The sequence below is a fragment of the Hesperophylax consimilis genome, chromosome 22 (assembly GCF_061612785.1).
Source record: "Hesperophylax consimilis isolate HC1 chromosome 22, BYU_Hcon_1.0, whole genome shotgun sequence".
Taxonomy (NCBI): Eukaryota; Metazoa; Arthropoda; class Insecta; order Trichoptera; family Limnephilidae; genus Hesperophylax; species Hesperophylax consimilis.
In genome coordinates this window covers 15,873,947-15,901,200 of record NC_142857.1, presented here as the reverse complement: position 1 = coordinate 15,901,200, position 27,254 = coordinate 15,873,947, and the positions used below count along the sequence as shown (strand labels likewise).

The window sequence follows — 27,254 nt, the reverse complement described above, 5'->3', positions numbered from 1 at the left end:
CTCTCCAAACACTCCTCGCACTAATAAGAACAAACTCTGAAATTTTCAACGATATCGGTGGATTACTTTTCGAATTTTTTTTATATATGATGTAAATGGTATTGCGTTATCTTCTATTTGGTGTTCCAAAGATTGGTAGAATCTAATAATATTCTCTTTCTAACTTACCAAGAAATAAAACATCGAGCGATTCTATTAATGATATAATTAAGTTTTTTTTCTTCTTGTTTTGACTTGTTTGGTTTTTTGGATTGAACCTTCCTCGCCAGGGACAGTCTAAATTGAGTGAACCGCGCTATCACTTAAGCCAAATCCTAATTGGATGGTACCGAGATTTATTTAGTATATTAACTGCGGTAAATTTGTATAATGTCTTCCAATTTCAGTGCTGTGTGATTGAATAATTGAATGAATTTTGCGTGAGTGCCACCAGTGATACAATTCATTGTCATCAGAGATGTGCAAAATGGGTACCCAAAACCATTTGAAATGCAAAATGGAAATGGGTCAAAACTTTTCCATTTGAAAATGCAAAATGCAAAATGGTTTTTCGAAAAGCATTTCAAATGCAAAATACCTATTTTCAAAATGCATTGAAAATGCAAAATGGTTTTTCAGGTCAAACAATTAAAACAATTATAGAATTTTTAAACAATTTTGTTGTTTAATAATGGACATCAATGTAGAACATACATATTACATGATGGTAAATCCAAAAACACCACGACTACAGATTATGAAACATAGAAACTGCTATCTAACATTTAATATTACAGCGTCATGGCCCCATGTTCAGTATTTGAATCCGTATTTTGAAGTGAAACTTCTTTACGCGCGTCATGCAATTTCGAGGACCGGAGTAAAACCGACTCATGACCGAAACGAAAATGCGGGTACCCCCACCACCGATTAAAGTTCATTTGATCTAGTCAAAGTTTTGAAGTAACATATAAATGCTTCTTAGCTCATCCCGACAACTGGCGTTGGTGGTGTAATGGTCAGCATAGTTGCCTTCCAAGCAGTTGATCCGAGTTCGATTCTCGGCCATCGCACATTATTTTTTTGTTTTTAACGCCTTTTTCATTCAATATCTTATTTTTTAGTAGGTCAGAACATTTTTTAAAAGAAAATAATATTGCAAAATAATAAAAACACTTATCTCACTGTGATAAAACATTACTCCGCTAGAGCGCGCTTTGCGTTATTGTGTTGGATTAAAATTATTATCTAATCCGTATATTATGATAATTGTATTACATTTATTTAATTAATTTATTTATTTTGATAATATGTAATAATTTACAGAAAAAAAAATTAAAACTATCTCCCTCTGATAAAATATCCGTTCGCTAGAGCGCACTACGCGATCTTGTGTGGGATTCTATTTCTGTACATTGTACATTATTTTTAAAAATATATTATATTTTGGGTGTGATGTAGGTAACATTATAAAACATAACAAGCTCTCATATTTTCAGAACCTACATAATATAATCAATTTATGCGGCTTTGCTTACAGTTGGTGCTCAGCGTGGTTGGCTTTCAATCAGTTAAGCGAGGTTCGATTCTCGGCTGTGGCATTTTTGAAGTGAAACCTTGTTGAGGTGGGGGAGCCGCTCACGAACGTTCTCTCTCTTCTCTTCTTTCCTCTCTCTCAGACACCAGCGAACTGCGCCACGCCAAGCATCAGCTGAAACTAGAAGTTTCACTTCTGTCTTGCGTAGGCTTGACACACCCACTTTTTTTTGTAATGGTATCACTCAATTGCCAGGACTCCTACCAGGGAGCAACTTGACAAATGTAAATTATCTCTCATAGCGAGGTTGAGGACCGACTGATATTTGGGGCTTATGAAAAAAAGATGAGTTGAGATAGTAGGAAGAATGTTGCAAAAAAGCATTTAAAATGGAAAATGCATTGAGAAAAGCATTTAAAATGCAAAATGGTTCTTAGAAAAGCATTTAAAATGCGAAATGGAAAATACCCATTTTGCATTTCCATTTGAAATGGATTTATTTGAAATAAAGCACATCTCTGATTGTCGTCAACATCGATTATATCCGCATGTCGGGAAGTGGGTTTATTTCCACTAACAAAATTCCAGTTTCATTCATTCATTCAATCAAGAAAACAAAATCGTAATTTGAAAAGATTTATTTTAAAATAGCCCGCTAGGTTAAAACGCTTCATTCCCAGCTTCGTGCACTTGTCCACCCTTTTTTTCCTCGAATATTTTCGAACCAAACATCGAACATGCCCTATTTTCTAGCGGTTAAACCGATATTTCAACTCTCTACAGCTCATGATAAAAACTAATTTTTCATTTGAACTTATTTATGTTAGGTTACATCAAAATTCCTACAAAGAAAACTATTAAAATTTCACTACTCTCAGTCGAGTCAAAGTATTTCAAACACAAAAAAATGCTTTAGGTGTAATAGGTATAGCCTATAGTTATCCCCCTCACTAATAAAGGTCTTTTAAATTTTACACAAGTGATAAACGACCATTTTTCTACGTTCATGGTTGTTTATCAGTTGTGTAAAATTTATTAGTAAGGCCCATGTGTATACCTAGTTAAGTTTTGAAAATAGCAATTGGTGAGTAGACTATTAAATGTTGGTGACTATTTGTGGCTCCTAGACACTCAACTGTGCGATTTTTAAGGCCATCGATCTCATTTGGTGAGCAGAATTAATGTAGTCGCAAGTTGTAATGCAATTTGTAGAGTAAAATTCTACAGCAACAAAGCAGACTAAAATAGACTAGGTACACATGAAGTTATTTGGCCAGTGAAAGTAAACATAACTTTTCCTCATAATATATTATAACGGAAGCATAAAGTTCGTATTAAGGGTCTTTTTTGATAAAATCCCACATACATATTTCAGAACATCAAGGGGGGTATTTAACCATCCTCTCGATAAGTTGCCAAAATAACTATCGATAGAAAACTCTGCTAACTTATTCGATGTAGGGGGAATTTCACCATTATCTCGATAAATTGTCAAAATCACTATCCGTTGGATAACACAGAACATTTAAAATGTATTTATTTATAAAGTCCGAGTTTAGTGTTTGGAACTCGAACCTATGAAGAGAACAAATAATGCATCTCCACAATTCGAAGGTTCGAATATCAAATACATAGTACTAAGGAGTTAAAAATATATAAATCGAAATTATACTTCATCCAATGGATGCTTTTCAACTTATCGAGAGGATGGTAAAACACCCCCTTACTATTATGGACTTTTATCTTTTCCTTTTACTTCCTTAGTTCAAGCTAAAGTGGCATCTATCGGAATATTTCATATTTTAAATCGGGCTTTCGTAGGAAGTTCACTACTCCGCTGAACGTCAACGTTTTATAAAAATAATAAAATTATTCTCCAATATAAGATTTGCATCTCAATATCAGTGTTCGCCAACGACCATACCATGTTGAACACACCGGTTCTCGTCCGATCACCGAAGTTAAGTGGTGATCAACATTGGGCGCGGTCAGTACTTGGATGGGTGACCGCTTGGGAACACCGCGTGCCGTTGGCCCTCTTCTTTTTTGATTTTTTTTTCAATTTTCTAAATGATATTTAAGTCTTCGGTGGTTTTTCCTCTCTCCCTAACGTGTAATTGCGTGTTGATATAGTCGTTTGGCGTTTCATCCTCCACCCCTGCCTACTTAACTTCTATTTTTTCAATCAATATCAGATCTGTCGGTATAATGCACACCTCTCCTTTTTTGTAATTGTTTTTCTATTTTCTAAATGTTATTTAGCAAGTGGTTGTTATTCGTCTCTTTTTGTGATTTAACCTACCCCTACCCCTACCACGATTATAATCGTGTAATTTTGTGGGGATATAATCGTTTGGCGTTTCTTCCCCCCTCCATGCCCATTTAACTTACCTGACTTCTATAAATATCAGATCTGTCGACATAATGCAAGTTTAATTAGATTATTTTGCTTACATAACACATTTTAAGATAAATTTCCTAGGATTATACTACTTATTACATTTTTTTTATTTATGTATTGTCGTTATTTATGTATTTTACCATCGTTATTAATTTGAATTTTCCCTCTTCAGTTCGAGCTAAAGTGGCATCTATCGGAATATTTCATGATTTAAATCGCGCTTTCGTAGGCTGTTCACTACTCCGCTGAACGTCAAAGTTTTATAAAAATAATAAAATTATTCTCCAGTATAAGATTCGCATCTCAATATGAGCGTTCGCCAACGACCATACCATGTTGAACACACCGGTTCTCGTCCGATCACCGAAGTTAAGCAACATTGGGCGCGGTCAGTACTTGGATGGGTGACCGCTTGGGAACACCGCGTGCCGTTGGCTCTCTTCTTTTTTGATTTTTTTTTCAATTTTCTAAATGTTATTTAAGTATTCGGTTGTTTTTCGTCTCTCCCTAACGTTTAATTGCGTGTTGATACAGTCGTTTGGCGTTTCATCCTCCACCCCTACGTACTTAACTTACATTTTTTCAATCAATATCAGATCTGTCGGTGTAATGCACGCCTCTCCTTTTTTGCAACTGCTTTTCTATTTGTTAAATGTTATTTAGCATTTAGATGTTCTTCGTCTGTTTTTGTGATATAACCTACCCCTCCCTACCCCTACCACGTTCATAAACCTATAATTTTGTTGGGATATAATCGTTTGGCGTTTCATCCTCCCTCCCTCCCTCCTACCCTCCCTCCCTCCCTGACATAATGCATGTTTGATGAGATTATTTTGCTTACATAACACATTTAAATATAAATTGCCTAGGATTATACTATTTTTTACGTTTTTTTTAAATTTATGTATCGTCGTTATTTATGTATTTTACCATTGTTATTAATTTGAATTTTCCCTCTTCAGTTCGAGCTAAAGTGGCATCTATCGGAATATTTCATGATTTAAATCGCGCTTTCGTAGGCTGTTCACTACTCCGCTGAACGTCAAAGTTTTATAAAAATAATAAAATTATTCTCCAGTATAAGATTCGCATCTCAATATCAGCGTTCGCCAACGACCATACCATGTTGAACACACCGGTTCTCGTCCGATCACCGAAGTTAAGTGGTGATCAACATTGGGCGCGGTCAGTACTTGGATGGGTGACCGCTTGGGAACACCGCGTGCCGTTGGCCCTCTTCTTTTTTGATTTTTTTTTCAATTTTCTAAATGATATTTAAGTCTTCGGTGGTTTTTCCTCTCTCCCTAACGTGTAATTGCGTGTTGATATAGTCGTTTGGCGTTTCATCCTCCACCCCTGCCTACTTAACTTACATTTTTTCAATCAATATCAGATCTGTCGGTGTAATAATGCACGCCTCTCCTTTTTTGCAATTGCTTTTCTATTTGTTAAATGTTATTTAGCATTTAGATGTTCTTCGTCTGTTTTTGTGATATAACCTACCCCTCCCTACCCCTACCACGTTCATAAACCTATAATTTTGTTGGGATATAATCGTTTGGCGTTTCATCCTCCCTCCCTCCCTCCTACCCTCCCTCCCTCCCTGACATAATGCATGTTTGATGAGATTATTTTGCTTACATAACACATTTAAATATAAATTGCCTAGGATTATACTATTTTTTACGTTTTTTTTTAAATTTATGTATCGTCGTTATTTATGTATTTTACCATTGTTATTAATTTGAATTTTCCCTCTTCAGTTCGAGCTAAAGTGGCATCTATCGGAATATTTCATGATTTAAATCGCGCTTTCGTAGGCTGTTCACTACTCCGCTGAACGTCAAAGTTTTATAAAAATAATAAAATTATTCTCCAGTATAAGATTCGCATCTCAATATCAGCGTTCGCCAACGACCATACCATGTTGAACACACCGGTTCTCGTCCGATCACCGAAATTAAGCAACATTGGGCGCGGTCAGTACTTGGATGGGTGACCGCTTGGGAACACCGCGTGCCGTTGGCCCTCTTCTTTTTTGAATTTTTTTTCAATTTTCTAAATGTTATTTAAGTATTCGGTTGTTTTTCGTCTCTCCCTAACGTTTAATTGCGTGTTGATACAGTCGTTTGATCCTCCGTTTCATCCTCCACCCCTACGTACTTAACTTACATTTTTTCAATCAATATCAGATCTGTCGGTGTAATAATGCACGCCTCTCCTTTTTTGCAATTGCTTTTCTATTTGTTAAATGTTATTTAGCATTTAGATGTTCTTCGTCTGTTTTTGTGATATAACCTACCCCTCCCTACCCCTACCACGTTCATAAACCTATAATTTTGTTGGGATATAATCGTTTGGCGTTTCATCCTCCCTCCCTCCCTCCTACCCTCCCTCCCTCCCTGACATAATGCATGTTTGATGAGATTATTTTGCTTACATAACACATTTAAATATAAATTGCCTAGGATTATACTATTTTTTACGTTTTTTTTAAATTTATGTATCGTCGTTATTTATGTATTTTACCATTGTTATTAATTTGAATTTTCCCTCTTCAGTTCGAGCTAAAGTGGTATCTATCGGAATATTTCATGATTTAAATCGCGCTTTCGTAGGCTGTTCACTACTCCGCTGAACGTCAAAGTTTTATAAAAATAATAAAATTATTCTCCAGTATAAGATTCGCATCTCAATATGAACGTTCGCCAACGACCATACCATGTTGAACACACCGGTTCTCGTCCGATCACCGAAGGTAAGTGGTGATCAACATTGGGCGCGGTCAGTACTTGGATGGGTGACCGCTTGGGAACACCGCGTGTCGTTGGCCCTCTTCTTTTTTGAATTTTGTTTCAATTTTCTAATTATTATTTAGTTGTCAGTCTCTCTCTTTAATACTATTTTGACTGTCATTTAAAATAATTAATTACGCAGGGATGTATTTGTACAAAGTTTCACTTGTTTGGATACATCGCCCACCTAACATAATAATACTATTAGATAATATTTGGATGCTTTGTATGGCGCCGTTGTTGTGCAAAATCACCTCAAGGGCGCTCAAGAAATATATAATACATTTCTACAATGATCTATGTTACTACTAACTATATCCACATTAAGCCACTAGAAATATCAGAAAAATGAATACTAAAAATAATGTTGCATATATGTAGATATTACCTACCCAACGCCTCTTCTTTTTTGAATTTATTTTTTATTTTTTGTAATGTTATAGTATTCGGTTTTTTTCGTCTCTCCTTAATGTGTAATTATTGTGTGGTGATATAGTCGTTTGGCGTTTCATCCTCCACACCTGCCGACTTAACTTACATTTTTTCTATAAATTTCAGATCTGTCGGTATAATGCAAGTTTAATTAGATTCATTTGCTTACAGAACATATTCAAATATTTTTTTCTAATTATTATGATTATAATATTTACGACGCTTTGTTATTTTAATTATTGCAATGAATGTATTTTACCATTGTCATTTCTTTTGCATTTTCCTTTCTTAGTTTGAGTAAAAGAGACATCTATCGGAATATGTTATATTTAAAATAGTATTATATTTAATAGAAGTTCACTACTAAACTGAACGCGAATGTTTTTTTTAAATAATTATAATATTTTTCTCAAATATGATTCGTATCTCAATATGAGCGTTCAGAGCCTAATTAGTTTTATGAACTAATTAGTTCAAGTGACTTTTCTTCGCTACACATGGTGAACGTCCACAAAACACAAGACTGCATAATATAGATCTCGGCTTCTTGGAATAATTGCAAGGAGGGGTAGGTATTAGGTAATATCTGTTGACCGGATAAATCATCACAATGATTAAGTCATGGAAAGAGATGAAACAAAAACTTTATTAACTGAGTTTGTAGGTTAGGTTAGGTTAAAAAAATAATTTTTTCATCGTTTCTAATGACTATATCACTTTTTAAAAGTGTATTGAATTGTCACTGTGTTGAGTTATCATGGAACGGTAATATCTGTATGCAACATTATTTTTAGTATTCATTTTTGTGACAATTCTATGTGGGTATAGTTAGCAATAACATTGTAGAAATGTATTATATATTTATACAGCGCCCTTTAGGTGATTTTGCAAAAAACGGCGCTATAAAAATCATCCAAATATATTTAGGTTAGGTGGGCGATGTAGCCATAGAGGTGAAACTTGGTACAAATACATTCCTGCAAAATTCTTTATTTTAAATGACAGTCAAAATAGTATTATAGAGAGAGACGGACAACTAAATACTAAATAAAAATAGCAAAAAAGAAGAGGGCCAACGGCACGCGGTGTTCCCAAGCGGTCACCCATCCAAGTACTGACCGCGCCCAATGTTGCTTAACTTCGGTGATCGGACGAGAACCGGTGTGTTCAACATGGTATGGTCGTTGACGAACGTTTACATTGAGATGCGAATCATATTACAGAATAATTTTATTATTTTTATAAAACGTTCAACAATAAATGGTTATTTCCACAAAAAATAACAACTTTTCACTACACGATTCACTGACGCTTCCGCACGAGTTTGTATGAATTCAAGTACGGCCGCCATTGTGAATAAAGGATCCTGATTGGCAATTTGAAAAACTGCCGCTTTTGTGTCGGAAGGAGGTGGACACTGCCGTATTTGTTACAACAACAAAACTTTAAAGCCAAAATACTATGGTTTAATGACAATTATATTAAAAACAGATATATTCTCGAGATAGAATGAACCTTTCTCTATAAAACTCCATATTCAACTCATTTTTGACGTTTGGTGGACACTTCTTCCGTCTTTGTTTCTAGGGGCCTCATATGTTTTATTCGATTTTCAAGTATATTATTAAGAAGTATGTGTTACTTCGATTTTCAGTTTCGTTTCTTTGGAGGGGGTATCTAAAAAATTTCCATTTTAAATTAAATTTCTTTGGTTTTGGGAACATCTCGTATTCTCATAAAAATCGTTGTGCATCCCTTACCATCATAATAAGAAAGTTTGTGGTTAGAAATATAAATTAAACGGTGAAATATATAATAGCAAGCTTTATATTTAAATATAGAAGTTTGACCGGTCGGTGGCCGAGTTGACATCGCGTTTGGGTCCCACCCAGGCGTAGTGTGTTCAACTCCTCGGCTGGATAAGTCCACCATCACAACACAAGCAACATGTTCAGCTTACTGTGGTGGTAGTAGGAGATTTTAAAATATTGTCAGGTTACTTAATGTTTGTCTTTCTTTTATTTAATAAAAAAAAAAAAAAAAAAAACAGCAAAAACATAAACAATGACAATACTAATAATAAACCAGCAAAATTACCAAAGGTTCCGACCGCAATTTGAAAATAATCGTGAGTTATTGTAAACTTTTTAGTAAATATTTTTATATGAAACAATAAAAAAGTGGGGTAGCAGTAATGTTTATAATACATTTATTTAAAAAAATTATAATTGAAAGCATATTTCATAACCTTTCAAAACAAGCTTTTAGGTTTTTTAAATACGTTAAAAAATATTCCATTTATTTGGATGTTATTGAGAAGTCGAGATACACTAAAACTCTACAATTGACAAAAATACAAAGAGGCGTTATGTTCATACTAATCGAACAAAAACACGGCACGTTCCTGTGCATGCTCAGACTGCTCGCTGCGCACATGCTCGCCCATAAATAAACCACTTACTGCGCGCCCGTCGGTGGGTCGCTTTTTTCATAATTCTTGACGAACATCACTAGGTTGTCCTTCATGCACTTATGTGTTTCTGCGTTCGTTGTCGCACTTTAATTTAATCGAAAAACATTGTGAATAATTGTATTTTTTTAAAATAATAAGTGATTTTTGAGTACATGCGAATGGAAAGAAAAAGAGAAAGGATTTTGTGTAATCACGCATTTTGTTAAGTGGCCATCTGTTAGCAATGTGTTAAAGGCTGATGTGAAGAAACTTAGTTTGTCTGGAATGGTTCGTGTTTCTGTAATACCTAAATCTCTCTCATAGCGGACATAAAAGGAGCCGGTACATCAGTTGTATTTTAAGCTTGGCTTGGGAGATATTTATGTTTGTCAAGTTGTTCTCTGATAGGAGCCATGTCAAGATAAATAAGCCAATTTAAACCATTCCTAAAACAGTTTTTCCGATTTTAACGAATCTCGGGAGTTTTTATGAAATCTGGGGAGTTTTGGCGAAAAAGCCGGGGAGATTTATGTTTTCGACATACCATCACTGCAGCAGTGAATTTTGAATTGTCTATGCGTGAGTGGTTTATTTATTCGATTTATTCTCTATGCTTACGAAGTTGACCAAAGTTGACGTTTCAGGGAAAATAACAATACAACAATACGTTACCGCGAACGTGCTATTTATTTACCTTATTTATCATAATTTGATTATTGGGTTGTATCTCGTATTGAGTCACTAAAATGGCAGATAGATTAACACAGTTACAAGACACAATCAATCAGGTTGGATATCTCGCAACATATGAAATGGAAATATTTGTTTTGACTACGAATGCTTCTACCGATCAATTGATCACAAATAAACAATATAATTTCTGTTTGTTTCAGCAAGCCGAGCATTTTTGCAATAGCATCGGTATTCTTCAGCAGTTTTCAACGCCCAGTAAATTTACAGGTTTTGATAGAAGCGGGTCCCAGACTCCGAGCCAGCAGCAGGGACAAGAAGACTATGCCCTTCTGTTCGCCTCCCTCATCTCCCGATGCGCTAAAGATATTGATATTCTGATAGACTCCCTGCCCAGCGAAGAGAGCTCCACAGAGCTGCAGGTACAGAGCTTAAAGAGGCTGGAATCTGAGAATAAAGAAGCTGCGGAGAAACTAGAAGAGGTAACATAAAATTTTAATACTGTAAACAGAAGATTAAACTCACGAACTGTCAGTGTGCTACTTTCTGAAGTTCAGGTTCACAGAATTGTTGTAACCTAGTTGGAATATAATTACATTTGGCAGTAAATAGTTGAAATCTTGCACAAATGTTCTGCAATTATATTACCTATTATTTTTGTTTTAAGGTAAGGTTGGATAGCGTGTACACAATTATAAACACCAAGTGCTGCAAAACCTACAAACCTTATCGTTGCCAATAGATATTCAAAATCTTCTTCCTTGAGGTCGTATTTGTTTATGAATTGCTTGATCAAGAGGAAATTAATTAGTAACCATTTAAAATATTCTTTCACAGAACAATGGCAAACAAATAGTTAAAATATAATAATCCCCAATAATGGTATCTGTTAGTAAGACCATCTATATTTCTTACTTCAAATAAGCTCAGGAATTGTTGGTTAAAGTCTGAGTACGTCCTTATGCACCCTGCATAGTAAAAAATGCACTTTCTCAATTTTTGATAAACTGAGCGATTTATATTCCAGGTGGTCAGACAAGGAGAAATATTATTAGAGAAGATACAGGGCGCCCTCAGTGACATCGCCCAGGCACAATTGGATATGCAGAATCCCAACCTTACCATGGAGTCCAAGCCTTAGATCTGGATGTTTATACAGGGTGTCTAGTAACCCATTCTCTTATGGAACCTACTCTTAAACGATTGCCCCAACATAAATATACAGAGTGTAAAATAACATACCAACGAATGACATCGATTCCTAAATCTGTCTGGTACATTCTGTTTTGTATCCTGTGTGGATTATTGTGGGTTTTTCAATCTTGTTAAATTTTTTCTCAAGCTCTTGGTATTTTCTATAGGGTCCTGCTACTCAGAGCTCCACTGTAACCAGTGGCGGCTTGTGGCTTTTGAGTGCTGTGTTTGAAAAATTCTACATTATTGATGATGTTTAATACAGAAAGATTTTTTTTCAAAAATTCTGTATACATATTTTATGAAGATTTTCAGGAAATTTCAGTTTGGCAGTGCACTGCACCGATTTTCTGAAATACTTCGTACAAAAAACCGAATTTCAGAGAAAAACAACCTTTTCGGCTACTTTCGACATTAATAATGCTATTTTTTAAATATTAAAACACACCTAAAAGTCACGAGCCGCTACTAGCTGTAACCTCTCTTTCTGATTACATGCATTGTTTGTGAGAATGAGGGATAGGTTACAGTGGATGCCTTTACATGGTGCCTCATGTTTTAGTACCTAAACATTCATTTTGTCCATGTGGTTGATCCGATTGTAATAACATATATCGTTTTAAAAGGTAATCTAATTTTTATACCTCAATGATTAAGTATAATCTTTTTATATTAAGACTGTCCAATAATTTTTCCACAAAGATCCACCATAAAACATTATATTATTTTGTTATCTTAACTTTGGATTAAAACACGCAGGATTGATACCATTTGGTATTATTTTGCTATAACATTGTTGCATCTCGTCCAAACTATATCGTTTCTCGTTAATGTCGTGAATCTGACACACACATTCAAATTGATATACCAGCCAATCAGGGAAAGAGGAACAAACCAATTTCACGGGAGGCGGCGTGACCGTCTCCCTTTCTGTGATTTGTCAATAAATGAATCTGACTGTGTACAGGAAACTCACATTGTAATATCACTATTCAGTCCTTGAAAATAAAATCTGCTTACAAATTACTAGACCTTTTTACAATGGAGCGCAAATTGCTGGCTACGTAAAAACTTAACTGCAAATCCCAAATCGGATAAACAACAGTTCGGACTTGTTTCCAAAATTGAATATGTTGTTGTACTATCTAATTAGACACTTTTACAAATGTGTTATAATTTACCCACCTCACGCATTTTTAGCATCGCTACGCTAGGTGGTTTTGATTAAAACTGAACATTCAGATAAAAATAGAAAAGTCCCACAATGTACTGCGCTGCAAACATTTTCCTTACTTTAGTGAAATTTTATTTACTGCCTTGCGCAGGGTCTGATTATTTCAACAAGCGCTCTTCGGCAGTCAATTTATGACTGATGTTGTAGTTTATTAAAAAAATTGTTTAAATAATTAATCAGTTAGGCTTTTAGCGGTAAATTTTTATGGTGATTGGGTTTTTCCTGATGATGGACACTGTAAGGTTATCCGAATGTTGTCCCAAGAAGGAGGAAGTTTAACTCCTCATTGTACCTAACTTATTTATTTACATATTACCAAGTTATGATTGCTTTGGTGGATGATTTAAAAAAATTATTCCTAGTACAAACCCAATATTTTTGTAAAATTTCTGTGATCTAAGTTTTTGTAGAGAAATAAAGAATTTAAATCTACATATTTACAATTTATTATTTTAAATTTAATTATACCCCATTACTGAATCGATTGAAATCGCAACCATATTTAATTGACAACACAAGTAAGATGGAAGGAGTTATGAATCAATTTTTGTAAAATTATTAGTGCATAAGTTATGTGCCCATCTAATAATTATCACCAATAAATCATATGGGTTCATTGTCACCTTTATTTAGCTGAATTTATTGAAGAAATAGCCTGATTACCGCCATTTATTTTTTTATTTGAAAGGTTGTTATTGTTTAATATCTAGACATAGGTAGTGGTTTTAGACTGGGTTAATTACAATAGACACGAACCACTTGGAAATACAATGGCACTGGACAACGTAAGTATATCGGGTTTGTCCACCAGAAGTATTGTGATGTCATCATTAGTATAAAGACATGTGAATTTTAGCTATTTGTTTGTTATTTTAGGAATCAGAGGAGCGTAATCAAGTTTCATGTGATTCTTTAAAATGATAAAATAAATCGTTAATTTCATCAAAAAGTTTATTAATTATAAATCCTAAACAGAGCAAGCTTATTTACAGCTGACTAAGATTCACTATCATTGGTGTGTGATGAATATTCAAATTATATTATAAGGGACTTTCACTGGCTAATCTTTCCACATTTAAAAGAGAATTTGATAAAACACCAAAGATTACAAAGGTTTTTAGAGAAAACTAAACGTAATAGTTAACTTGAATGAACACAATGTCGAACAAAATGAAAAATAAAACTTTTTCGACCGACATTTCCAATTGTTGAAAATTTTGTGTAAAACTAAATAAATTTCTGTACAAATATAAACGATCTATGGTCAATGAAAAATATTTGTCATAGAATTGTAATTTAACTAACAATAATAATACCGTTGAATGTTTTTAACAAAATTTATGGATAAAAACATTACATTGACAGTCTCTTGTTACAATGTTATGTACACACAGCTTCAAGTATTTCATATAATATTATGTACGCAGTTTGATACAATGTTACAATATTTAATGGATTATTTTAAAAATGACACTTAGTGGAACTTCACAAAAATGGAAAAATTATTTTGCAGATATGATTAGTTTACGCTTCACATCAAGATGGCAAATTTCATTAGAATAATTATTAGTTTCTGCTATACTTGAAAGCTTAACGTTCTGGTTTTGTATATATTTTATATCGTCAACCAAAGTTGACATATCAAGGGTTCAGACAGCCGGGCATTATGCTGATTTCTTGCCGTAACAACTGTTGTTACGATCGTGGCCAAATGGTTAAAGAGTACCAGGTAGGGTAATGGAGAAGTAGTACAGATCCTCGTTTGGTTGGATTTAATCTTAACTGATTAGAAGTCGGAGACCAATAAATGGACACCTGATCACAACAGACCAACACGTAGGGACGCGCCTCGCAGACAAACCAATCCTTGACCAAAAGAGTCCACTATTCCAAGAACTTTCTTGTTACAATTTATTAAAAAGTTTAATCCTTGTTGCCTCTCTTTTCAATGTTTTAAAAAAGTTAATATTATTTTCAATTAATGTTTGGGTTTAATGTTCAAGTACTTCTGATTTTATTACAATATGTATGTTATATCAAAAGAGAGGGTTTTAAAACAAAAATCAATGATAAACCCTGAGCCAAATTATTTGTAATTTATAAAATCAAGTGATTTTTCATCACTGCTAAAATGGCAAATATTTAGTTTCATTAAACAAATTCAAAAGTTTTCTGCAATGGTCGAATTTTAGATCAATTTTTCCAATTATTTATTAATTTCCATTAGGTTACGTCTCACAGACCTTCCTCACAGCATCCCCAAAGATGACATACACCCCCGGGGGAAATTATTTAAATTAAATCATCAGAGCCTCTTGCGTGACGATAGCGTAAAAAATATATCTAAAACATCAAATTTCAAAAATTTTTTTGTAAAAAAATTGTAAATGTTAAAAATTCAGGTTCCTTATAAATAATAAGGTGAGTTGATGTTTAAATACTTGTAATGAATAAAAGAGCATTCAATATGAAATGGTTGGAAAGTAGGTATGGAGGATTAGTTGAGGAACCCTCGGCACTGGGGAGCTCCGCAGAGGCAGGGGATCTTCTCATCCTCCAGAGGGAACTTGTAGTCGTAGGTGATCTCCTCGTTGACTCCGATGGGCTGCTTGGAGTAGATGACTATCTTTTTCTGCGACTCGATGGTGATGATCTTTGCGTAACAGTTTGGCTGGAAACAAACAGAATACAATCAAAATGGAACAGCATACAAAATATTATGAAAAGTTCTGTGGTAAGGCCATAAAATGTGTTAAGGTTAAATGCGACGCTTGTTATATTCTATGTGTTCATAGATGGCGTTCTATTAAAATATGCTTTTCGCAAGGTATTGCTTTACAATGTTAAGAAAAATTATTTGTTTGCTCCCGTACTTATGCAATATGAATATATAGTTTATGTTCGTTTAAAAACTCAGTTCCTTCGAGAAAGGCATACAAATACAATATTGTACCGATGATTCAATCCAATATTGCACTTGTATGCCTTTCTTGAAAGAATTTTATGGACAAAACTATTGGTTCATATTCATATTGCGTATGTACGGGCGCAATAAATAAAAAAATAGTATCAGAGAAAACCATTGAAAATTGATACGGTTTTAATAACGTTTAACCTGTTGAAAAGCTGTTAACGTTGGAGCAGAAAAAAGTCAAAATACCCCCAACTGTCGGGCGAGAATTTTCAGAACCGCGCGCAAAATTCCTTGATGAGTTTAATACATAACGGGATAAAAACTATGTTAAAATTTTTCTGCTATTGTTTTCTGTTTGATCTATCTTATTATTTATATTTCTTTCATGTTTATATCATAAGACGTTTCCCCAGAATACCTAACTCTATTGAAATTTTTTTATTTTTTTTAACACATATCGCAGAACAACGACCTTTGCTGAATTTTGGAATAATGGCTTGAAATTTTTTGAAAACTGCATTTAACTCTTGGTGTGCAGACGCAAAATTTTCGCAGTAAACGAGCTGATTCTATTTTCGTAACAACTTATTTGTTTTTTGCAAAACTATGTTTTTGTAAATTGTACTGTCCTACCAGATAATGAGTAATACATACATATATAATAATGTTTTAATAAAGAATAGTATATTTTCTACCGTGAGTAGTTTCCTCAGAATAGAGAATTTTTTATTTTGTTTGTTCAAGCGGTTAAAGCATTGCATTGACTTTGCAACATAAATATAAAATAATAACTCACATTACAACTATGATTAATAAACCTCGCCAAGTTGCCACACTTGGTTGCATCAATAATATTATCGAGATCAATTCTGAAGAGGTATGAACTTCCGATGCCGGTGGCCTCGTAATGCATCTCTCTCAGATCAGCGACAATGGGGCGAACCATCTGCCCCACGTATTCAATGACCATCTCATCGGCGGCGATGGGCTCCATGGCGAACAGACCCCAATCGTGGATGCCGGACTTGGCGAACTTGAGCTGCTTTTTTCTGAATTTGAGCTGGTTGAATTTGAGGAGGTCTGAATCGTTGTCCAAGCCGAATGCGGTGAGGAGTCGCCTCTGGTTGGATCTGGCTTCCCTGGACAGCCCCTGCATCTTGGCGGAGAGCTGTTTCACGCTGTTGTCTAGGGCTGTCTGCTCCGGGTTATTGGGGTTGTTGTCTATGAGGGCCAGGCTGCGGGCGTGGTGATACTTGTATTTGTTTTTGATCTTCGAGTCCATCTTGTAGAAACCTTCTGTTCTGGCAGAGCCTGTGTTGTGGATCTGTTGACAAGATATTGATTTAGTATGCGGTGTGTAGGGTTTGAAATCCTGCAATCCTGCAGGATTTCAGCAATATTTTATGCCGCGGTTTTGTGGGATTGAAAAAATACTTAATATACACTAACTGTTTTGACTTTTGCAGAAAGTTGAATGAAATAAACGGTGGTCAATCTTTAACAATAAAAGAGGAGCTGAACTTGATGTTAGGAAGAGAAGATAGAGCCGCAACTCAAGCTCGGAAACTTCAAGATCTGGAATCGATTTTGAAAAAAGAGATGTTCCTTTATCAGCAGGAGATAGATACCTTCATTTAGCACACACTTTCTTGACAAGCTCTAGACTAGACTTGATGACTTCTAACATGGAAGCAGAGAGAGCATTTTCCGCTGCTGGTCTATTGTGCATTAATATTTATTCACGTATGGGTGACATTTTCAATGCCTTTTTTTAGCAATATTACTGAACCACAGATGGTAGATCTAAAATGACTGTGGAGAGACCTGTCAGTGACAGTTATGTTTATATATTTTTTTATGATCAAAGTCTTCTTAAAATACTAACTATGTTTCCTAGAGATAATTGATACCAAATAAGTTAATGTGGTAAAGAAATTTTGGCATTATTTCAATTTAATACCTCTTAATAAAAATGTCGTAAAAATTGCGAAATTTTTTAATTCGCTTCCGCAATCCAGTGGGATTCGCAAACTCTAGCGGTGTGTACTAACCTGGTACCTACACTCTTACTGAGATAATATATTATATTCCCAGTAAAACCCAGCTGAAAATCCTTCCCAGTCATTATCAGTGAAGCATTAGTGGAGAACCCCAAATGTCACCCTGTGATGTAACGCTGACTTATACAACTGACCTGTAATTCCTCAGACTGGTAACCGTGCTTCCTAGACTTCTTCTTAGGCGGGCTGTAGGGCACATCGGTGGGGCAGTGGTCCACCCAGTGCGTGTCATTGAGCCAGTAGCCCTGCGTGTCATCCGACAGCTCGATCTCGTACGACTTCTTCAGAAGACGGATGTCTTCGGAATCGATGCCCTTCGTGAGGAACTCGTAAAGTACGTCCATGATGTTGCGGGGTTTGAACACCGCCTTGTCCGGAGATTCGAGCGGTTTTTCGACAGCCGTGATGTATTTGTCGTCGTGCAGTCTGGGAAATACAACACGCACATTAGGATGAGGAAGAAACTTATGATAGTGTGTTTCTGTATAACGGAGATGTGGAAAATCTAATACTGTTTTTACTGGTTTATGCAACCCAGAGCAATATGTCAAAAATTTAGTACCTTAAGGCTTAATAATATAATAAATTTCCAGAATAAAGAACAGTATTTTCTGCAAATCCATTTGTTAAAATAACTCTTTTAAAACAAACTGAACATTGCTTTGAGCACCCAACAAATAGGTTAGAATGCATAATATACAAACTCCTCAAAATTTATCATTACTAATATGAACACAGTGAAACCTCTATCCATCATTTTTGAAGAGATCTATTGAAAAAAAATGAAGAATGCGGGAATATAGAAAAATGCTACTTGTGAAAAATGTGACTTGGGTGAGCTGCACAGTTATCTAAAATATGTTGTTGTTTTACGCCCATTGCTGAGTCAAGGTCCTTTAAAAACAAATTTAAAATGTTCGTAGTCCTCCTTGCCTTTTTGTTTGCGTAATATTTTTTGGGTAAAGTTTTCATATTCTCAAAACACCTACATAGGCTTCAGCACAGATGGTAGGACTCTCTCTTTAATGTCAATGTGTCTTTCTAGTTTTCAAAGATTTTTCACACAGTAAAAAGAATGCACCGCCGTGTTTGACGCCGCAACGACATAAAGATGATTGATATAAAAAAATTCGAATTCTCCACTCGTTCTTTATGAGTACCGTTAATGGAACCAAGCACTTAGATATGAAATATGGTTTTGTATGTTCACATTTACAAAGGCGATCGATTGAGCAAAATATTTAGTACAAAAACTGCGTCCTTTGAACGATGAATGCGGTGAAACCATAGATAGAGGAACGATCGATGAAATCTATTTTTGCAAGTTTTGTATGTAATTAATCCAGACTTGGAAGAAATAAATGACAAATGCGAGAATGCGATGATTCGGGGAACGATCGATAGAGAATTCACTGTATAACATAATATGACAATATCTACAATATAATTTATTAACTGTACAAGAGAAATTTCCTTTTTTTCATGGTGAAAGAACAGAATTCGAAGTACATGGAAAACTTTCAAATTAGCCTCGTTAATAATATATAGACTAATAAATAAAATAATAGTAATCTCTTTCTTTATGGTAATAAGTAGTCGCCTGTGACCTGATCGATAATGTTTATAACAAAACAATTAGCAAATATCTAGGCTTTATTTTAAGTTGACAGACAAATCTAAATCAAGGGCAGTTACACCATTTGCACGCTATCAATTGACCCTAAAACTTACTTATTCTGAATCTCAGTGAGTTTCTTGTGCTCCGCCTTGCTGGTCCGCTCTTTCTTCTTCTCCTCACGCCGACGCTTGCTCTCCTCAGCGCGCCGCTTCTTGTGCAGCGCCGCCTCCTCGCTGATGGTGTCACGGGCCTGCGCGATGGATGCCTCCACATCCATCACCTCCGCTTCCACCTTGTTCTCTTCCACTGTCTGAATCGACGTATAACCTGCCAGAAGAAATCTAATTAAAATGACAATTTATTTTCCTTGCAACTCTCTTAGCCTCAGAGCACCAATCCACCGGCGTAGCTAGATTATATTAGAAGCACAGACGTCAACATGCCTAATACACAATCTGGGTATCATTTCGAAGAGCTGGAGGTAAACGACATGACAATCTTTTTATCACCGGGAGAATGTTCGAGAACGCCTTGAATAAGCAACGGCATCAGTTGTACATTGACCGCTGAAGAGCGCACATTGAAATAACCAGACCGCATGTAGAAAAGTAATGGTCGCTAAATTAAGTTAACGGTTTGGAGCACAGTCCATTGTGGGATTTTTCTGCGCAAGGCCTAAATGTTTATTTCTGACCAGACAGCCAGGCAATCACTGATCTTTCACGTGTTTGTATAATGTGTGTGAGTAAATTATAAATGGTTAAACTAAATATTGTAACAAAATATACAACATTGGAAACAAGCCAAACAAATACCCGATTTGGAATTTGCAGTTAAGGTTTTTATGCAGCCAGCAATTTGAGCGCCATTGTAAAAAGGACTACTTATTCAAGACTAGATAATATTGTGATTCATTTATTAACTAATAACTGAAAGGGGTACGGCCACATCCCCGCTTCGAGCAACTTTGTGCTTCTTTCCCTTACGGGCAGGTCTACTAAAATAGGTACGAAATTAGAAGAAAAGTGCAAATTTAACTATGGAAATCTTATCAATGGAAAACGGTCTGTCTAGTGTTCCGTTTCATTTTATAAAGTTCGGAAATCTGTTTATAATAACACATCTGAACAGGCGAGAAGAATGTAATATCATATGAAATAATTACATAAATCTTGAAAAATTGTAATAAAATAATATAAGAATGTGGCAGCAAACCTCCACACTAAGGACGGGTTGTTTCGGAGAATTTGAACAATTCATCAAATTTCAACGTTCATTTCCGGGCTCTGTGAAAGTCCTATTCAAGTTCGGTTATTATATCATTATAGGCTAGTTGCTTGACAAAACTGAAATTAAAACAGAACTATAAAAAATCTTTCACAGAACTTGAAAATGAACATTGAAATTTGATGAATTGTTCAAATTCTCCGAAACAACCCGTCCTAAGAGAGCCGCACAACAAAATAGATCACAGTACCAATAGTCAAAAGTCCATTCCTGGCCCATTTCTTGCTATCGACAGTGTGTAGTGTATTTATTTTTTTTTTAAATAAAGGTGATTGTGTTACCGTGATCATGATGCAGATGGTTGGCGGAGGGGGAGGTTTGTGGGGGCCGCGTGGGCAGGCAGTAGGGGTGGTCGAGCGCCACCTGGGAAGCCTGGGAAGCTGGACTGGAGCCCCCTTCCGATGATTGGCTGTTACCACAAACCTGTAATCACAAATATAAGTTAAATTTTAAAGCATAGGTTCCTAACTAATCCCAAATGGGGTCACAGAGGGTTTTCTGTGAGGTCGCCGCCCGAAACAGAAAAAAAAAAAAAATTGAAGTTTGAATTGTATTTTAATTTTTAGTTTAATGTGCAGATAAAACCTTCTATTTATGAAAAGTTATGTCGCTGTGAATGTTCATCCACGAATCTCCAATCACAAATGATTTGCGCTAACTTAGACCAGCGTATATCTGTATATTAGCACTGCTTCTCTCATCTGATTATTGTGCCGTAACTTCAGACTGTCCTCCGAGGAAACTTCGGACTTGCTTGGAGCTTTCATTTTTTTAATGTGAATACCGGCATCCCCAATTGGGGTAGGTTGTGAGACTAATGAGAGTGGGAGGGGGAATGAGAAAGGTAAGAGGAAGGTGGAGAAATACCTTGCTATTCAGATCTGGTCACGAAACATAGTTAACCTGTTGAAGGCCAGAGCATAAGGGCAACAGAAAAATAATTTTAAGCCTTCAGAGGCGCCATTCATAAAATCAAAAGTAGAACCTAAAGTTTTATCAGCCCAAGAGATGTTAATTTTGTTTTTCATACATTTTTCAAAGCATTAAGGTCAAAATCGCATCACAATTTGATCTAATAAGGATAATATTAGAATGCTCGCATGTTCTCCAAGAAATGTTTCGATTATGAATGGTGGTCTTTCACCAGGGTGACACTGAAAGCAGTGGCGGCTTCTGCTCATAAAAATGGATGGTGCACTAAAAATATTATTAGTCTATCCCCTACTCCATGTAATGCTAGCAATTTTGAAGCTTATACCGACCTGCTGGAATTATCGTTTATGTGAACTGTGAAGTGGTGCCATCTCGGCGCGACAAATAAATGCATATATTTTATTTAGTTATAAAATTTTAAATCAAGTGTATTGTGTCTTTGGGTATTTCCGCTTCGCCGAAGAGTTCCGAGGCATTGATGGGCGCCAGTATTTTGGAGAAATTCCAAAACAATAGTCAATCAACATCCACGCTCTTGAGCTTATATTTGCTTTGGTTTTTCGTGATTGATAATTATTGTTTTTACGGAAATTTAGGGAGTTTTTTGACCAAAATTTAGGGAGTGCGTAGCTCCAACACTCCTTAGCGCTAGCCGCCACTGACTGAAAGTATCTATAACTTTGGAATTATTTCATAATTTCCTATGGAAGTATGTATAGCAATGGAATTGTGGCTTACCTCTTTAACCCCGTTGAGATCTGGCGGCAGGGCGGTGCCATCCGGAGACAAGAGGTGGTCTCGCACGCGCGTCCGCTTGCGGTCTCCCTTCTGTTTCTTGCGTCGCACCTCCAGACTCTCCTCCTCCGAAGAAACTTCTTTCTTGGCTATTACTCCAACTGGAGGCACTCTGCTTTCCACTGGCGGAGGTGTTTCACTACTAAAACACATTCACCATCTTAGATATATGGAAAAAACATTGTCTTCCAAATATGGCATCTTACATAAGAACAACGGCGGCAGATATGGGTACCGCCGCCACTGGAACCATTTAAAAATTCCAAAAATTTTGCAAAAAAGAAATGCAAGCTCGATTATTCAAGTTCAAATGTAGTTATATATTATATCTGTAGACACTGATAAACTTTACAATGTTAATGATACAAAACTGTTATAATTGTTCAGAAATTTAAAAGTATTTACATTTTTCTGTCTGAAAATATATTTCTAAAAAAAAAAAAAAGTTTCACAATTCAACCATCAATATGTTTGAATATAGTTAGAAAACAGTTAAATTGACACTTATTTTCGAGAAGTTGCCTGAAAAAGAAAATCAAGTAATTTCTGAGTTGTATTATTAATTATGGAAATATCCAAGATTCCCCCGATTCAAAAGATATCCCACATATTAAGATATCCACTATGAATATCTCTGACTACTAGTCGAGGACCTTACCCACTGGGCTATCGTGTTCTCGGTTGAATTCAAAAAGTTACATTCATTGTGCAGACATAATTATGAGAAAGATTGTAATTCAGACTAGGAATAATGAGAACCAGCTTTACTACTCAGTGTTGCCAAACAAAAGAGAGTGTGGCGATTAGGGAAAATGGGCAATAAATAGAGCAAAATATTCAGATACTTGAAATTGATTAAAAATTATGTATGAAATTAACTAACCTTGGTTTACTATGATTATTAGCGGGTATTGACAGTTTGATGGGGGCTTCAATGGCCATATCACTGGCACTTTCTTCCTTCATCTCCACATCCTGGTTCATACTCTTGATAACAATACTATCCTTCGTATCCTCTTCCTTAACAACCAACTCTATCTTCTTCTCGTTTTCTTTCTTCCTCCCGTCTTTCTTTCTCTGCCCCTTCCTGGCAGTGACGGTTTCACTGGGCGCACTGGGAATGTCTTCTAGTTTAGGTTTGCTAGTGGCTAATATCTTTTTCTTTTCTTCTTCTTGCTTTCTACTCTCTTCTTCTTCCTTCTTCATCTGCTGCTCTTCCAGGAACTCTCTCTCGATCTGCTCCATGTATTCGGTGTTTCTTCTCCGCTTTTCCTGGGGGACAAACAAAATTAATTTATTCACTTCTCACAATTAAACACACTTTTTCAGTTTATTAGTTTACATTATAGAACGGTGAAAGTATTAAAATAAGAGATATTTGAACTGTGAAAGAGCGCTTAAATGTGAAAACTGACAAAAATGTATTTAATGTCCACAGTAACACAAGACATATGAAAGGATAGTAATATGTAGGTGAAAGATTATGGGTACAATGTGAAGCCAATTACCATTTTTTTTTTTTTTTTTTTAAAAGTCGGAGGCGGTTTACTTACGTTCCCCGCGAGCACTTAGGCCATAGGCCCATTGTACTATCTCCCATTTTACCTCATTCCCTTGCCAGTAACCCGGTCCCTTTTATGAATTTCACCAGGGCTGTCATTGGATATGTGGCATGTCTTCTGGTTCCACACTGTGTCTTCCCAGGTATCTGAGCCTTATTCCATTAGTAGATAGTAATTACAATAGTAGAACCCCATTAATTCAAAATCCATGGTATTTCAAAAAATCAAATGTCGAATTAATGAATTCCCACGTAATTTGAAAGTTGAAGAAAAAAACGTTCTCTCTCCCATCTCTTTCTCTTTCCCACTCTGACCAGTATCACAACAAATCCAAATTGGGATGCCAGTTTCCCTGGCTCCTGGGTGTGAGGTATTCAAATAAAATTTATAAACGAAAGAACATACCTGATATTCTCTCTCTTCTTCGGAATCCGAGTATATTCTATCCATGGGAGGGCGCAGGTCAGATGAGGGTTTCCCGCTGGGGGCAGGGGGGGCGGCGGATGCAGCGGGGGGCGGTAGGGGAGGCACCGAGTCCTCATCCTCCTCGGGGGACAGGATGGGGGAGCCCAGCCGGTCCAGAGGGGGAGGGGTACTCGATTTCACTGGAAAGAAAAAAGATTGATAAGCAATCTACACGGGCAGAAAATATATTTTACAAGGCATCGTTGCAGTGAATGATATTACTAATACTTGGTGCTGAGCAAATGGATGAGTTTTTGGGAAGTATGTTTACAAGAGATGGAAAGGCTGTTAACTAAATACCTTGGGCACATAATCACCAGTAATCTGATGGACGATGATGATATTGATAGACAAAGGAGAGCTCTCAGCGTTAAAGCAAACATGCTCAGCAGAAGATTTCGCCTTTGTAGTACCGCAGTAAAAAGGACGCTCTTCCTTTCCTTCTGCGCAACGTTGTACACGTGCGAACTATGGGCAAACTATAAAAAGAGTAGTATAGAAAGACTACGGGTCCAGTACAACAACGCCTTCCGCACAATGTTTTGTCTCCCCAGATACTGCAGCGCTTCCCGTATGTTCACGGAAGGGCGAGTTCCCGGATATGCAGCCCTTATTAGATCCAGGGTGGCAGGAATGAGGGAAAGGATAAGAAGCTCTGGAAATATCCTCACTATGGAAGCCCGCCTCACTCCATCCTCCAGCATTGACGCACACTGGAGAAAAATACTAGCTCCTAATATAGTCACGGCTCCCTAAAGGCTTCAACTTTCTATTATTCTATTATTTTATCATTTTATTCTATTTTATTCTCAATTTATTCTGTTTTCTTTTCTTTGGTTTTCTGTTCTATCTTTTTGTTTTTGATTATATATTTTATTGTATCTCTATATGGAATGTGTGGGACTGCACTAACCTCCCCACATACCGGAATAAACACTTTATTATTATTATTATTATTGTTAAGAATATTGAAAGAAGGGTAAACGTAAGAAACTCCATTAATGCTAACAGTCCACGATGGAGTGCTAATACCAACCCTGATGTATGGCAACGTGGTACGGAACTGGCAGAGAAAGGATGAAGTTAGATATGTGAGGTAAAACTTGGAATGACGTTTTAAAAAATGCAGAGATTCGGAAAGAACGCAGGGCTGAAGTATAATGAATTAAGAAAGGGACGCTTAGATGGTTTGGGAATGTAGAGCGGATGAATGAAAAAAGAAGTGTAAGGAGTATATATGATGTGAAAGTGAATGGTAGAAGATGTTGGGGACGGCGGAGGAAAACATGACAAGATTAATTGAAACAAACGCTGGAGTCGGGCCATGTCAAGAGTGAATGCAATGTATGAATGCGAATGAAGCAAGGAGGATGTGCCAAGAGAGAGTTACGAAATGGCGTGATGGCTAATTAGGTTTTAGTAGCGTTTTGAGCGTGTAGAGTACATAAAGCATTTTGTTGTCGGTACCTTGAGGTTTTCTTCTCTGCGTGGTAGCCTCAGAATCACTATCAGAGGTGGAGGTGTAAACCTTCCTCGCAGCTTCTCTCCTCTCCTTTGTTGACTTGGTCGGGCGCTGGGGAAGGTGGAGCTGCAACAAAAATTTTGAAAAGAATTTATTAAATTTGTATATTTACTAGATATAGTAGAACCCTGTTAATTCGAAATCCACCGGACCTCAAAAACTAAATTTCAAATTAACCAATGTAATTAAAAAATTTCACAGCCGATTAAATAAGCAACATAAGTGATAAATATTATGGCTTAAAATATTACTTTTAAACATTTGTGAAGAATATGGAAAACAGCATAATTTGATGTACAACCCGAAGAAGACGGAATTGATTACGGTCCACCACGGAAAAAATCCAGATACAAGTAAGATGCTCCCCGTATACCTTAACGAGGCAAGAATAAATACATGTTCAAACGTAAAATACTTGGGGCACATTTTAATTAAGACCTATCGGATGATGGCGATATCGAACGACAAAGGGGAAGCCTAAGCATTGTGAATAATATGATTGCCCGCAGATTTTGCAAATGCAGCAATACCGTTAAAAATATACTGTTCAACTCATTCTGTACTGGCCTGTATACGTGTGAGACATGGTGTCACTACCGAACTTGCTCGATGGAACGTCTCCGAATTCAATATAATGATGCCTGTAGAATCATATTTCGATACCGAAGATACAGCAGCGCATCGACAATGTTCACGGAATTAGGACTATATGGATTTGCCAGCCTGATGAGACACCGGGTCACTGGAGCCAGGATAAGGCTAATGGCCTCCACCAACACGTTGGTGACCGCAGCCTAACCAAACCAGTACCAAACGCCACTCCTGAGTGAGTGCTGGGCCTAAGCTCACTCAAGACCAAGCCCTGCATAGTCGTACTCTGTTGTTAATTTATTCTTCTTCTTATATTTTTGCATTTTTCACATATCTATTGTACAAAAAATATGTATATCTATATGGGACGTGTGGGATTGCACTAACCTCTCTACATCCTGGACTAAAAATTATTATTATTATTATTAAAAACAAAGGGTGCCGAGCGCCAAAATTACAATTTATGACATTTAAATGTAGGTATTTCTCATAAATCGAAAAGTCACACCATGCCACAACATCTCATCACTCAAATATTAATAGACATTTATTTTCTGTGGAAACATTGTTTTGGCCGATATGTCGGCACGCCACAGATGCTCGCTCATCTGCCAATTGAATATAAATTCTCAAAGGCGAAATATATAAATTCGTATAGACCAACAAATGCTGATTTTGAAAAAATAAGTTTTATTATAAACAATTGTGTTGAATGAAAAAATCGTCACTTAAAAACAATTAAAATCGTAAGACACTCAAATGCCCTGTGATTGGGCGGTGGGTTCTGATACAA

The 27,254-nt window shown here is 36.2% G+C and overlaps 2 protein-coding genes, 3 non-coding genes and 3 pseudogenes across 9 annotated transcripts in view; 6 read left to right on the top strand and 2 right to left on the bottom strand.

Annotated features, from left to right (window-relative positions):
• Positions 1-3,426: 3,426 nt before the first annotated feature.
• LOC149412910 (5S ribosomal RNA) lies at positions 3,427-3,552 on the top strand (annotated as a pseudogene).
• Positions 3,553-4,235: 683 nt separating this feature from the next.
• LOC149412909 (5S ribosomal RNA) lies at positions 4,236-4,354 on the top strand. The gene has a single exon (XR_016304488.1). It is a non-coding gene; the product is annotated as a 5S ribosomal RNA (ribosomal RNA).
• A 671-nt stretch (positions 4,355-5,025) lies between these two features.
• LOC149412908 (5S ribosomal RNA) lies at positions 5,026-5,151 on the top strand (annotated as a pseudogene).
• A 675-nt stretch (positions 5,152-5,826) lies between these two features.
• On the top strand, positions 5,827-5,945 carry LOC149412907 (5S ribosomal RNA). Its single transcript, XR_016304513.1, has one exon. It is a non-coding gene; the product is annotated as a 5S ribosomal RNA (ribosomal RNA).
• Positions 5,946-6,624: 679 nt separating this feature from the next.
• LOC149412906 (5S ribosomal RNA) lies at positions 6,625-6,750 on the top strand (annotated as a pseudogene).
• A 1,464-nt stretch (positions 6,751-8,214) lies between these two features.
• On the bottom strand, positions 8,215-8,333 carry LOC149412905 (5S ribosomal RNA). The gene has a single exon (XR_016304494.1). It is a non-coding gene; the product is annotated as a 5S ribosomal RNA (ribosomal RNA).
• A 1,889-nt stretch (positions 8,334-10,222) lies between these two features.
• MED21 (mediator complex subunit 21) lies at positions 10,223-13,103 on the top strand. The gene is made up of 3 exons (XM_089645337.1): positions 10,223-10,384; positions 10,490-10,768; positions 11,314-13,103. Exons 1-3 carry the CDS (start codon positions 10,343-10,345, stop codon positions 11,425-11,427), a joined length of 435 nt encoding a protein of 144 aa, XP_089501463.1. The 5' UTR covers positions 10,223-10,342; the 3' UTR covers positions 11,428-13,103.
• Positions 13,104-13,951: 848 nt separating this feature from the next.
• Positions 13,952-27,254, bottom strand: part of Set1 (SET domain containing 1) — a 31,349-nt gene continuing 18,046 nt past the window's right edge. For 4 of the 5 annotated variants that reach the window (XM_089645334.1, XM_089645332.1, XM_089645336.1 and 1 more), the window contains 9 exons: positions 25,816-25,936; positions 24,289-24,488; positions 23,205-23,593; positions 22,265-22,463; positions 20,875-21,016; positions 19,420-19,633; positions 17,823-18,114; positions 16,425-16,952; positions 13,952-15,385 (listed from right to left, as the gene is read on the bottom strand). In XM_089645334.1, the coding sequence (XP_089501460.1) occupies positions 15,212-15,385; positions 16,425-16,952; positions 17,823-18,114; positions 19,420-19,633; positions 20,875-21,016; positions 22,265-22,463; positions 23,205-23,593; positions 24,289-24,488; positions 25,816-25,936 (2,259 nt within the window). In that variant the 3' untranslated portion in view covers positions 13,952-15,211. The remainder of the gene's footprint in view (positions 15,386-16,424; positions 16,953-17,822; positions 18,115-19,419; positions 19,634-20,874; positions 21,017-22,264; positions 22,464-23,204; positions 23,594-24,288; positions 24,489-25,815; positions 25,937-27,254) is intronic. The other variant, XM_089645335.1, reaches the window with a different exon arrangement.

Coding starts and splice junctions, on each gene's coding strand:
- MED21 (XM_089645337.1), top strand. CDS start 10,343: ATGGCAGATAGATTAACACAGTTACAAGACACAATCAATCAG. Junction 10,385..10,489: donor TACAAGACACAATCAATCAG/GTTGGATATCTC, acceptor TGTTTGTTTCAG/CAAGCCGAGCATTTTTGCAA. Junction 10,769..11,313: donor CTGCGGAGAAACTAGAAGAG/GTAACATAAAAT, acceptor TTTATATTCCAG/GTGGTCAGACAAGGAGAAAT.